Genomic DNA, 13,902 nt, shown 5'->3' with positions numbered 1-13,902 from the left:
CCCTGAGCCACTCCCAGCTGTGACTGATCACAGCAGGGACACTACTACAGTCCATGGCTGTTAGGGGAGACTCCTCTAACAGGTGACTTGGGCCTGAAAATCCATGTCTCTTCTTACTCAAGTCCTCCTTCCTCCTTCCATTTCTGTTTTCAGACCTGCAACATGTTTTTCCATGCCTGCCCCCGCTTCCCCCCTTTTATCCTTGACAGGCATTTATCCCATCCTATCTTGGTGTCAGCTTCAAACTACCACAGTCTCTAAAATCAAGATTTGTCAGGCAATCAAGGAGTGACAAACTGAAGAATGTCAAAAATATGCTTCACCCTGAGTCGTGAGAAGAGTGGAGGAAAAGAGACAAAATAAAGGAACAAAGATTGATGAAGCTGAGTGACAGAAATATTGTTTTAAAGACAGAGTAGGCAGAGAGGGAAAAACCAAAACAGAGTCTTGAAGACCAGGAGAAAGGGATAAGGAAGAGTTAGGGAGATGTACACAATCTAGTTGCTCTAAATAAGGAATCCGAAAAGGAAAAAATATTTTTAATTATCTCTCAATCAGAAAGAGCGACTGCAGCCCGGTGAAATTGATCAGGAGAGGCAAAGTCTCATACATCAGCCTGGAGTGAGCTCCTCAGAGGGAGCCAGAAAAATATTGTGAAGTCTCTAGCTAAAGCTTCAGATAGACAATCCATAGCTGGGCATAGTTAGGGCAGCCCAGCCATGCAAAGGGATGACATAAATGTGGGCTGATGTGACAGCGTGAGGCAGATTAAACATGTCCACACATTCTTTGCTACTCCTCCCATAGACAGGTGGGCCCTGGTACCCCCTGCCACCACCACCTTTTAAATCTCACTGGCCTCAATGACTTGCTTGACCAATAAAAGCCAGCAGTTGGCAGAAATAATGTTCCAGGACCTCCAAGGCTAGGTTACGAGAAACACTGAAGCTTACCCCCAGATCTCTTGGAACATTCTTTTCAGAGTCCTGAGTTACCATGTAAAAAGTTTGGGAACTCTGAGACTGTCATGTGTAGGATCCCTGATCAATGCTCTCAGTAGACAGCAGCTTTCCAGCCATCCCCTCTAAGGCACTACTCGTGTGATGAAGCTTTCTAAGACTCTCCAAGCCATCCGTCGGCTGAGTAACACCAAGGGACCTCTGTTGATGACACGTGGAACGGAAGAACCACTCAGCCAGGCTGTGCCCACATTCTTGATCCTTCAGATGATAAGATATAATAAAAATGATTGTTATGCACTAACAGAGCCTGGAAAACAGGCGAAGACTACAGAGAACAGCATGTGATATCTAAAGGATGGCTACATAAATTTCTAGGTGAAAGGTTCTGAAACTGAGAATACGGTATGTCCTGTGTCCTCAGAGGATGTATTGGAGAAATGCATGAATCAGGCCTCTGAGGAAAGACACAGAAAAACTGGACATACTGAAGAGGATACAGACAGAATCATAACTGAATCGCAGCTTGGATTAGCTATTGCTCTGATAGGAAAATATCTCCCGGATTGGAATACCCAATTTTGGGAGGCAAATGTGGATAAGATCTCTTAGAATTGGAGGTTTGGTGCAAACACAGACCTTAATTGATTTCATTTCTCTCAGTAAGGCAAATTCCAACATCTAGAAGAGTTTTGGGTTTTTTTTTTTTGAAAAACAAAAGAATGTGCCAGAAAGGAAGGAGAAGTCAGTGTGGGACAGCACTCAAATCCAGTGCTCATTCTATGAGTTAGATAAAGAAAGACACCGACATGAGAAGCAGGGTAAACTGTCAGAAATTCAGCAGAGTCACCCTGAAAGGAGGTGGGGATTAACAGAAGGAAAGAGAATCCTGGAAGCATAGTTCATTAATGCAAAAAAAAAAAAAAAAAAAAAAGAACTAGCAGAAAGAAATGCTACTTGAGGTTACCATGCTCAAAAGGTTTGGAAAGACTGTGTTCTGAGAAGCACATGGCAGAAGGACTGGTCCTCACAAGGCTATAAAGGTCCGGGCTTCAGGAGCATCACAGAAAACACTCCTTAGAAGACAGGGGTCTTAAGGTCTAAGCAATTCTCAGCAAGAGGCAGGGATAATAGCCTTCATGATATAGAACGAGAGGATCTGTGTATCCTAATGCAGTTTTTTACTTTCTTATTTACCCCTAGAGGAATTTTGAAAAACATACGATCCCTTACATATTTTTAATTTGACAGGTAAAATTTTTCATCTTAAGTTTCAAGAACAAAGTTAGAAAGGGAGTAATTTCCAGCAGACTGTAGATATCGACATAAAATAAGACCATTACATCACTCCTTTAGATGTAATAAGTAGGATTTAAATACCAAAACAACTTGATGCCCTCATCATCCCCTTAAAGATGTATGAATAATCTTTCTTTAACATCATGAGCATTTTGCATCTTTTCTTTTCATCCTTAAATTTATGCTCCCAATCCAATCCCTCCTCAGAATTTTATCTTAACATAATACATTTAAGTTTCAAAGTGTTTTATGGATCACACTTGTCATATTTATCACTGACATTTGAAATTTCATTTTATTTCCTATGACTATCAGGCTCTAAGTGCTTAAAAATACTCTCTTCTTGGGGCACCTGGGTGGCTCACTTGGTTGAGTGTCCAGCTCTTGGTTTCAGTGCAGGTCATGATCTCAGGGTCATGGGATCAAGAACCACAACCGAGTAGGGCTTGGCACTCAGAGCAGAGTCTGCTTGAGATTCTCTCTCTCCCTCTCCCTCTGCCCCTCCTCCTGCTTGCACTCAAAATAAATAAATAAATAAATAAATAAATAAATAAATAAATAAATAAAATCTTTTAAAAATACTCTCTTCTTGGTCGAGTTACTGTTACAATTATTATCAGTACAATTGGTCAAAACAACATAAATTACAAGTTTTGGTTAATAATTATTAATTGTAACAATTAAAATTTTGTTCTAAATATATGTCTTAATGAGATATATGAGGCTTTGTATCCTTTTCAGGCTTTCTCATTAATTGATGTATACATGCTTGAATATTGACTGAATGCTCTATTTTTAGATGTAAACCCTGAAAAATCTCATTTCCAAAAATCCATAGAGAGGAATGGGAAGAGTTTACATAGGAAGTTGTTCAACCCTTTGAGCACATTCTGAGTTATGCAATCACATGGTGATCCATCATCAAACACCATTTTTAATGATCTGCCAGTTGATAACTCCTCTAAATTGGTAAAAGCAAAGAACTGGAAACCACTTGACTTGCAAAAGCATTTGTTACCCAATCATTAGAGTTGTTCATTCACTCTCTCAATTTCTGGGAAGAATTCCAAAAGTACTTTACCAAGACTTATCAAATAATTATTAATTATACCCATTGCTCTTTCACTTGGAGCACCTTGGGTTATCCAAATTATTCAGAAAGGATTAGGAAAATCAAAATATTATTACTTTCATTGCCAGTATAATTTTTAATAAAATATTTGTGTTTGTTTCAAATATGTTTTATCAAAACCTTGAAGCTACAGCCTTTGCTTATTTAATTTATAGAAAACGCCCACCCTATAAGCTAATTGGCAGACAGTTCTTTCAGCCAAGCCAATCAGCCAAGACAACTTTTTCTCAATATAGAACTGACTTCATTTTTAATTACAAAGTGTTTTGATATGTTTCAAGAAATGCTAAAACAACACTGACAAATAATTACACAAATCATTCTCCAAAGGAAAATGCTAAAAACTGTTAAAATAATGTAGAGCTAAAATAAAATTTGGTTTATTTGTATATGTTATAAAGCCAAGATAAAACAATTTACTAAACTTTTAATAATGCAAGGTAACATGCAGCTAACATCATAAATTACTAATAAATCTAGGAATGTAATAAGAATGCATTGTATTTTTTCAGCAAATAGGTGGGTATATGTATTGAAATTTGGTGTTCATTATAAGGAATATCGAAAATTTGAGAATAAAAATATTAGAAATTAGGACACCTGGGTGGCTCAGTGGGTTAAGCATCTGACTCTTGATTTCAGCTCAGATCATGATCTCAGAATAGTGGGATCAAGCCCCATGTCGGGCTCAACACTGGGCATGGAGCCTGCTTGAGATTCTCTCTTCCTCTCCCTCTGACCTTCTTCCCACTTTTGTGTGTGTGGTCTCTCTCTTTCTCAGATAAATAAATAAATAAATATTAGAAATCATTTGATTATTTTTAGTAGCTCTTATGATCAAACTTCCCAACGTATTTAAAGAAGGAAAAGGGTATTTACTGCTTAAATCTAATTAGTCCAGCTGTTAGCAATTAATTTTGTCTTTTGCTAACAAGAAATAGACGTTAGTGTAAATATTTCACAAAATATGTTAACAAAATAAGCTTTAACTGCTTTCTTAAATAATGTGCACCAAATCTGAAAAAAAAAATCATGTAAAACTTGTGTCTGTGGATTTTATCCAATATATCTTGAAAAATTTAGTCATTCTCAAAAGTATTCCAGCATTTAAAAGAATCAGTATCATTAACCTTTAGAATCTTTGGCTCTTCAAAGATGTTTTTCTTTCCAGTGAATGATATATCCTACAGTTGAGTATGAGATATAGTTGAAAGGACTTGCTTGTATTTAAATTTGTGCCCCCAAAAGCCATTTTGACTGCTTGATGTGTCCGACCAGTTCTCTCTTTGTTTTGTCTAAGGAGAATGTCCCTCAAGAGCCACTCCTAATCTGGGAGTAAATAGGGATAGAAGGCATATGATAAATTAAAAACTTTCAAAACCACCCCTCCTACACACACACACACACACACACACACACACACACACACTACTATTCTACCATATATCTCCACACTGGGCACAACCACAATTTCTAATGCCTTTCTCAACAGAAATATGTAAGAAAAAACACAAAAATAATTCATGGAGGCCTATGGGTTTATGGTTCAGGAATGAAGGCCTCTTCTTTGATCTCCCCAATCCTACTGCCATTCCAAGGTTTTACACAACAGGGTAATGCACGAAAAGATTCACGATGCGTGCGAGTACATCCTTCTTTTGGAAAGTAATAGAAGGGATGTTAGAAACTGTGTATTATTGGGAGGATCATCTTGGGAAAGAAACAAAAATTGGAGATCTGGACATTGATTTCCTTAAAGTACATATGCTTGCATTTCTTCTAGAAAATCTTCGGGAACCTGGAGAATGCAATGCCTTTGAAGTGGTTTGAAGACTTCTAGCCTAAGTCACTTCAAGCAGCCCAAATCAATGCAGCCTAGAGTGGCAGAAACACGGTGTGTAGAGGGGAGCTAGAAATTAAGAAATGTTGAAAATGCTGGATGGGAAAGTATGCAAACCAAGCAAGTCATTGGGAAGAGATTATAAATGCCTGACTTTGCAGGAAAAAGTAAACATATCCAGTGCCCTTCTATAAAAAAGGAGACTTTTTCTTCCATATATAGTAAACATCGTGCCACAGTTAACCTATGGTGGATGCTTTCCCCCAGTGAATGAATTTCCACAAAGCCTTGTGGATGATGGACAACTGAAATAAACTGATGTCCTGCCACAGACGCCATCAAGATGATGACTATTTCCAACCCTCTTTCACTCAACTGCAGATAAGTATCTGTTACGGCCTTCAGCAACCCTAAGGCAGAGTCCTGCATGAAATGTTGCCTGGAATTCCTGCCTTAGGGACTGAGGATTGGTCTACTTTAACTTTCTGTGAGTTCAGGGGTAGTGCTATGATACTATTATAGACCCAAGGTACTAACTCTTTCAAGTATGGTTGGGAAAGACCAGTACAAATTGAGAAACCTGGAAGGAACCCTTCCCATTGCTGGAGAGACAGCCCAGACTGCAGCTTCCCAAGAAAGCATGACCACACACACATCGGGAGACCTTTCTGGCTAAGATGAGCACAGTAAGAATATGAAAGAGAATTATATTAACCTAAGTATTTGGGACTTTGAATTATTCCTATAGGTAAAGGGATGCAGGGTTTTTCTAAAAATTTTTTCTTTAACTTTATTTTCTCTCTGAGAACTTCATAATGAGACACACTATTTCTAAATTTTGGACACCTTTATATTTCTCATCTGGCAAGTACAGATTATCTTTATGTTATAATTTAGTTGCATTGCAGCCTCTGATTACCTATATTGGACCACATAGCTGAGCAAAATCTGAGAGTGGGAAATAGGACAGGAAAGCAAATTTTGGACTTTGGTTATAAAACCTCCTTAGAGCTAACCTAACGGATAAAACATCATGAGTCATTCTCAAGCCTTCTGGGAGCAGAGTCTAAATTTCCCACTGTGATTCCAGAAGGATCTATAAAGAAGTAAAGGTTGTTATTTGGAGGAATGGCTTCATGAAGGTGGGAAATAACTTCCCCACTGGCAGCTGACCTCCTCCCCCAAGGGGCTCAGCCACACTCCTGCCTGACCACAGCCCAATGGATAAAGCCAATAAGACAACAGGATAAGAATTGTCAACTACTAAGGGGCAGTACTTGGTCCCCACTACCCCTGTTCCCTAGGTATGGATTTCAGCAACACACCTCTGCTAGCTTTACTCCCTACCTTTCTATGTCACCCTACTGAGAAGGGCAGGGCGGAGTTTGTGAGTTTGGGAAGAAGGAACTGAGTATGTTCAGCTTAGCACCTGTGTCCCTTCTCTTAGGAAGTGTTCCTCTGGTCCGAGCTCTGTCATAAGATAGATGCTTGTCCCTCAGGTGAGGCCCGAGGTTGACCAGCTGTGCCTAGGACAGGGAGGCAAAACTTAGCTGTGAGATAAAGTTTTAACTAGTTCATTTAGCCACAGAGCCAAAGATACATTCTCTAATCAGTTTTATTAGACTAAAGATGCTATTTTAAACTAAAATCAAAAGTAATAGATGGAATGAAAGAATAAATTAATATAACATCTACCCACATGAAGCTGAGTCAAGGACTCAGAGGTAGAGGGGAGAGTCAATTTATTCAATAGAGAGTCCCCCTAGAAGTCATTTTTGAGTAAATCAATTTTTATAAGTTAAGTGTTCTCTTACCTCCCACATAGCTAATCCTTTATCCCCAGATAGATTAATCATCAATGTTCATTAATTTCCTATTGGTGGCTCCTGACATTTAAACTTTAAATTTTTCCATACGCGCCAAGTAGTTAAATTATCTTAATACACAATTCATTAGGTGACCAGGGGGCTCTTTTAGCAAAGTGCGCTGTGAGCTTCTCTTAAGGCAGAACAAGTCTTGAGTGAAGAAAGCAGCTGACAGAGTCAGAAGAGTGCCACCGCTTACTCATGGGTTGTTTCGTTTAATCCTAAGGACAACCCACTGCAGAGGTGGGGACAGGAAGTAACTGGCCCAAGTCTGCATACCCAGTAAGTAGCACTGGTGGGATGTGAACCCTGATATGCCTCCAAACTCCATGCTCAGCCCCTACCCCACCCCACCCCACCCCATTTATAGAATTTTACACTACCAAGACTGGAAGAGACCTTGCCAGTCGCTCATCCCAGCCAATGTCCTCCAGGTCTGGCTTGGCCAGCTCAGGGACAGGGACTTCCGAACTTGGCCCCCTGCAGGGCAGCCCTGTTGTTTCACAAACTCCTCTCTACATAGAATGTCCTCTAGATTTGGCTGCTGGCCTGAGCCCCTTCTTCCCTTCAGGGCCCCCAAACACAGAATGTGGGAGGTGGCAGAGTGTCTGTCCTTGGACGACACATCCTCTGTTCCTCCATCCATTTCCCATAGACCTTGATCTTCAGCCTCTCCCCCGTCCTTTCAGGAGCCTCTTCTGAGCACAGCCATTGCCAGTGACGCATCTGGGGTCTGGAACTGGACATGACATTGCAGGATGGAGCAGACCAGTGCAGAGTAGGGCCAGATTGTTGCTGCCCTCATCGTAAGCATTATTCCATCATGGATTATTTTTGTGGCTGGTGGGGATGGGGTGGGGAGGTTGGAAGAGCACTGTTCCTCTGCTGGAGAGCCTCCCAAGTGCAAAAAGAGTTTTGACCAAACTGCATTTCCTGAAATGCCAGCATCCCAGAATAAGTGATCAGGTGCTTTAAGAATAAAAAAGGTTTGCTGTGACTATGTCAGTTTGGAACATACTATTTAATATTCATTCATTACTAAGTCTTTATTGAGCGCCTATTGTAGGAGAGGCACTATCCTGTTCACTAGATATATATCCATGAACAAAACAAACCCAAAGCCCTGTCTGTGGAAGCTACAGATCAGATGAGAAATACGATGAACGTGTGAAGAACTTTTAGAAGACTCTTGATGCAGAAGAGTACAGCATAGGAGAAATTCCAATGCAAGGAGATAGGCTTAGATCCCTTAATGTCAAGATACCCCAAATATGGGATCCTCCTATAATTATTAACATCCTAGGGAATGTACTGGGTCACCAGTTTAAGAAACACATGCTTACGACACTGAACACAGATCACCTTGCCTTCCGCCAATGTATCTCCTTATGTCACTACCATCTTTATGGAAACATCCTAATATTAAAAAAAAAAAACAAAAACCAGCAACTAAAGATCAGCCAAAAAAATATTATGGGCATGGTGAGCCCAAATAGGAGGGAGTAGCAGACACCAGGGTGCACGCTGGGAGGAAAGGGGGCTTATCAGGAAGCTAAGGAATACGCAGAGGAATGCAGGGCAGACAAGGGGTGGGAGGCCAAGGCGGGACCAAATTCTTTTTTTTTAAGGATTTTATTTACTTATTTATTTGTCAGAGAGAGAGCGAGAGCACAAGCAGGGAGAGCAGCAGGCAGAGGGAGAAGCAGTTTCCCCGCTGAGATCACGACCTGAGCCAAAGGCAGAGGCTTTCACTGACCGAGCCACCAGGTTGGGGGACCAAGTTCTAAGAGAGGAGCTGCTGATCCAGCTCAGCTCCCAGGCCAAGCATCAGTGACCCAGGTGGTCAGACCTGGGGATGGGCAGGATTTAGCTGGGGAAGCAAAAGGGCCAGATCAGGAATTCCGCTCTGAGCAAGATCAGGATGAGGGAAAAACCAGAATGGACCCAGCAACCCAGGAAACCAGCTACATAGCCCACAACGTCCAGGCAGACTCCTGACCTCCCAGGGAGCTCTCACCAGGATTCTGACCCAGACCAGGGAAAAGACACCCTACTCCTTTGCCTCCGGGTAGAATGACTACTTCCAAACCCAGCTGGCTTCTATTTAAAATCCAACATTACTCTTCGAGTTTAGCACTTTTCATTGACCCTGATAGTTCCAGGAGAAAGGGCACAAAAGTCGCATAAAAAGCATCGTCGGCACCCATACCCCTGCTCAAAAATACCTCCCCTTCCCCCCACCCCCACGACTACCTTCAATAACCTCGCTCTTTGCTCCCTTGGCTTTTCCACCCACTTCGGCCCCGTGTTCCACGGGGTCCCTCTGGGACTTGAGAGCTCATTCTGGGACACTGGCCACAGCTTGAGCCACCACCCCACCCTACACGCACCGATCAGCATTTGCACAATTCCAAGGCCAGCCCCAGCAGCCCAACCCTTGGCCCTTCCTTCCCCTCATCCCAGGCTCCTGGGACAGAGCGGCCTCTGCAGATCTCCCGGGCGGGTGGTGAGAAAGCGTGGGGCCAGCCGCACTGACCAGCAGGTGAGCCAGGTCAGGAGAGCCTGTACTCTGTGCAAAATGAGCCAGACACGCAGGAAGGAGAAAAAGGAAAACTCTGGGCTCCATGGAAAGGCTGAGTCTGGAGAGAAGCTGATAGGGGAAGGGACTTTCTATTTGTGGAAGGCTTTTATTTGGTGGTGGGAAAAGAATGGCAAATATGTAACACAATATTTCTGTAACTATAAATAACATGTAAATACCTTTCATAATGAAAACCTTATGGAATCTGCTTTTCTGGGAGGCTTTTAAAATAGGAGTAGGCAACGGAGGGAAATAACATATATTTAACCCACGCTATGTTGTTTACTTAATCCTCTCACTTTTCTTCTGGGGAAGGTTTTCACTTTGTAGATGAAGAAAATGAGGCCTTTGAGACGTTAAGGAACTTGATCAAGGTCTCATGCAAGCCGCAGTTGGAAAGTAGATCTATCTGTTTCTTTCTAGAATCAAGCACAAGCCTGGGGAGAGGGGGGGCCTGGACTATATGATCTTTCTAGATTCTTTTTTATCGCCAGATTTCTGGAATTGGCTTGTTTTCCGCAGCTGCCTCAAGTCTTTCAGGACAACATGGATCCATTCTGTGTACTGTGGACAATAACTACACAGGGATTTAAGGTGGTAGGAACAACACTGAAAGTGCAGTTGGGAAATGCCAGCTTCTGCCACGGCCTCGCTATGTGACCTTAGGTAAGTCTCTTCCCTCTCTAGGCTCCAGATCTCACATCTGAAAAATGCAGATTTGGGCTAACTTGGAAGCCTCAAGCTCTAGGTTGCTAGGTGCTGCCATTCACTTCAGTAGCCTGAGGAGGGTGTCCCCTAAGAAAGACATGTCAGAGCTTCCCCCAGCCTGGCCCAGTGCCTCTGCCCCACCCCCACCGCCACCCTGGGAGTCCACTCGAGAGCCCCTGTCCACAGCCCAACCTGCACCGACCTGCACCTCCCGGGTCAGGGCCAGCTCCAGCAGCTGGCCAAAGTGCTGGCCCAGTGTGCTCAAGGTCTCACTCACACAGGCCTTCATCGACTTCAGGACATGCTCATTCTCAACCTGGAGGCACCTGGGGAAAAGAAATCATGGCGTGGGCCACTGGGATGCGCAGGTATTCAGCCCAGAGCCACTGCAGGGGCCAGATGTGGGCCTGCCGCAGGCCTGTGGATGGTGCAAGGGGCCTAGGGAGACGTCATCAGCTCCAGGGGAGTCAGAGATGGAATATTCCAGAACTGGCTCATCCTCTGGCCTCTTAGTGTTCAGAGAAGTGCTGGCTGAAATGGGGGCTACTAGTTCATGTCACTGGGAAGAAAGGCTGTCAGAAAGTGGGCAAATCCATACCTCCGGGTTCCTCCCCGAGAGAACCCGTCATCATTGCACCAGGGTCTAGGGGTGGGGGTGGGGAGCTTTTGCCAGGTAAGCCAGTGCTCACACACAAGGTGTATGTCAATACTCGTGAACCTTGAAGAAATGGCCGTCTACAATGGCTGTCTACAGAAAGGAGCCTTAAAAATTTTCTCCCCAGGGAGGAAGAACAGGGGGTGGATCAGGTTTAAATTTACCCCTAGGGCCTGAGAATGTTCCACTGGAAGGCCAAAGACCCCATGGGGGTTCTAGGGGAGGCCAAGTCCCATGTTTCTCTTGTAGGGCATGGGGGCTGGAAAAAGTAAGGGAGAGTGTTAACATCCACCTGTGTGTGCGTACATGTGAGGCTGAGGGTCTGTATGTGTGAGTGTAAACACATATATTTACGTGCGTGAGATACAGAGAAGAGGGGGTGAGAGTATTTCTGTGAATGTATGAGTGCGTGTTTACATATCTATGTGCGGGCAAGTGTGTCTGTGAAATCCTTGTCTGTGTGTCTGTGAGTATAGGGTGTGAGTGTCTGCTTTCACCCTCCCTTGACTTTGGGGATTGGGGTGGGGGGGCTTCCTAAAGCTATGGGAAACCTTTTCTTTTTTATTAACCCTCAATAATCCTCTTTTTTCCTATGCGTGGGCCTCTCCTCTTTTATATTCTCTCTAGGGCCTGAAAATGGGGCAGAAAATCCCAAGGGAGTCTTTCAAGGTTGCTGATAAAAGTCAGCAGAAGGAAATTCCCAGACCACCACCAGGCCTCCCCACTCCCTCTCTCCCTCTGGAAGAAGATGCCAGCCCCTTCCCCTGCCTGAGGACAGGCTGTCCGGTCTTACCCAGCATCCAGATTTACCTCTCTGTGATTGCTGAGAGCTCTGAGCATTTCTCCATTAGCAGTTTCTCAATCTGTGGAACAAACAGAAAAAGTTTATTCAATTCAAGAAGCATTGCTTGGGGACCAACTACTGTGTGGGGCCCTCTGGGTGATAAGGACAAAGAATCAAATCATCTGATTTTGGGAACAGGCACATCAACAGTGTTGTATGGATGGCAAGACACCACTGTCAGCTTTGCGAGCTCAAAAAAGAAAACCAAGCACTTAGTTATGCTGGGGGATCTGAGACGCTTCCAAGAGGAGGGGGCATTTGGGCTGGGCTGCAAAGGATGAATAGAAGTTTACTGTTTGCAAAGTGGAGCAAAGAAAAGGGTAAAGCGGTAAGCTGGGAAGTGAATGCCAGAAGAAAGAAAAACAATGACAAGGGGATTTTCAATGCTCCATTACGGGCTTGGAAAAGAAGATTAGAAAACATGGGCTTCAGAATCAGAAAGACTTAGACTGAATCCTGCTTATACCATTCACTGCATAACTTTGGGCAAGTTACTTAGGCTCTCCAAGTTTCTCTTTCCTCATCAATACAGTAAGGACATCATACTAGCTAATATTTTTCAGCAACTGTTTTTAATGTTTTACATGTAATAACATGGTAGTCCTCACAACAGATCTATGAAAAAAGTACTATTACTATATTCATTAGGGTGGTGGAACCGGGGCACAGAGAAGGTAAGTAACTTGCCAAGGTCACACAGCAGAGCTGACATTTCAACGCAAACAGTATGGCATTAAAGTCGGTGCACTGCACCACCGTACAGCCTCTCATAGGGGTTACGTCCGCTTCGCATCTACTGCAGGTTAAATGAGATGGGTGTGTGAAAACACCTAGCCCAATGCCTAGGACATGGTAGGTACTCAATAAAGGTCCTTACAATCTTCCCTGCTTTTTGGAACAGGAGGGAGGCACTGGAACAGGAAAAGTTCACCCTCCACACACGCCAGACCCATTCTTCTAGAAGGCCTCCCCCTTCCAAGTGCCCACCCATGCCCATCCCAGGGCAGCTGACCTGGCCCATCTCCTGTGAGGAGCTCCTGCTGACAGCACTGTACTCGCTGACCATGGAGCGGGCATGGCAGGTCAGACGCACACTCATGCTGTGGACGCGCGCCCAGCGGTCCTGGGCCAGCTTCTGCCCGATCCTGCGCAGCTCAGTGCTGATGACCCAGCCCCTCTTGAGAAGCAGCTGCAGGGGGTCTCCGGGGCCGGGGCCGCCAGCCAGGATGAGGTCACTCTGTGCATCTTCCTCCAGGCTGATGGGCTTTGCCTGCAGGACGCACATGCACTCACACTCGGTCATGAGCTTCAGGTCCTCCATCCAGCGCTGGACCGAGTCCACTTGCATCAGGTGCAGCCTGCAGCCAGGAACAGCGCCATGAAGCATCAACACCCCGTGATTTCCAAAGGTTTCCGTTTCGGGCCACCCGATGTTTATGAACCACCTGCTACACGCTCATCACCGTTTCTTGAGCTCACTTACCCTAACCCTCTTGTCTTCCACTATCTCCAACTCACAGATAATAAGGCTGAGGCACAGAAGTTTTGGAAGCAGATGAGCAGACAAGCAACAGGCCATAAAGTCTGGCACATTAGCAGACTATAGTTATAGTAAGAAGAAAACAGAAATAGCCTTAATATCAAATATTGGTTATGTCATTAGGAGCTATGGTATGGCTGCGTGGTTATAGAATGCGAACCTTTTTAAAACAATGCTTTCACAAAGAGTGGCCCAAGACTAACATGATTAGAAAGGGGATAGAGAGGATAGAAGAACATCTGATCATCATGTTCTAGAGACAGAGAGCTGAAGCAGACTGACCTAAGAGCTTCTAAGGGGCAGGGAATGAACTAGTCATTCACTCACTGACTCATTTACTCCATGAACACTGCAGTGGACAGCTGTCATTCTTGTCCTTCTAGCATCCTTCCTCCTCCTTCTGTCAGTAGCAGATGCATGTTACATTGCTCTCTCTTGGTGTGGTGGCCTGGGCTTCAGCTGTTCCCTCCTCCCAAAAA

At 43.9% G+C, this 13,902-nt stretch overlaps 1 protein-coding gene across 1 annotated transcript in view; it reads right to left on the bottom strand.

Annotated features, from left to right (window-relative positions):
* Positions 1 to 13,902, bottom strand: part of INSC (INSC spindle orientation adaptor protein) — a 118,700-nt gene that overhangs the window by 52,057 nt on the left and 52,741 nt on the right. Inside the window, exons 3-5 of the mRNA XM_026487250.4 lie at positions 12,896 to 13,241; positions 11,850 to 11,902; positions 10,587 to 10,710 (exon numbers count right to left, since the gene is read on the bottom strand). Of these exons, the coding sequence (XP_026343035.1) occupies positions 10,587 to 10,710; positions 11,850 to 11,902; positions 12,896 to 13,241 (523 nt within the window). The remainder of the gene's footprint in view (positions 1 to 10,586; positions 10,711 to 11,849; positions 11,903 to 12,895; positions 13,242 to 13,902) is intronic.

This window comes from Ursus arctos, unplaced genomic scaffold (genome assembly GCF_023065955.2).
Source record: "Ursus arctos isolate Adak ecotype North America unplaced genomic scaffold, UrsArc2.0 scaffold_23, whole genome shotgun sequence".
Lineage (NCBI taxonomy): Eukaryota > Metazoa > Chordata > Mammalia > Carnivora > Ursidae > Ursus > Ursus arctos.
Note: the sequence above shows the minus strand (reverse complement) of the source record. Positions and strands in the feature narration are given on the sequence as shown.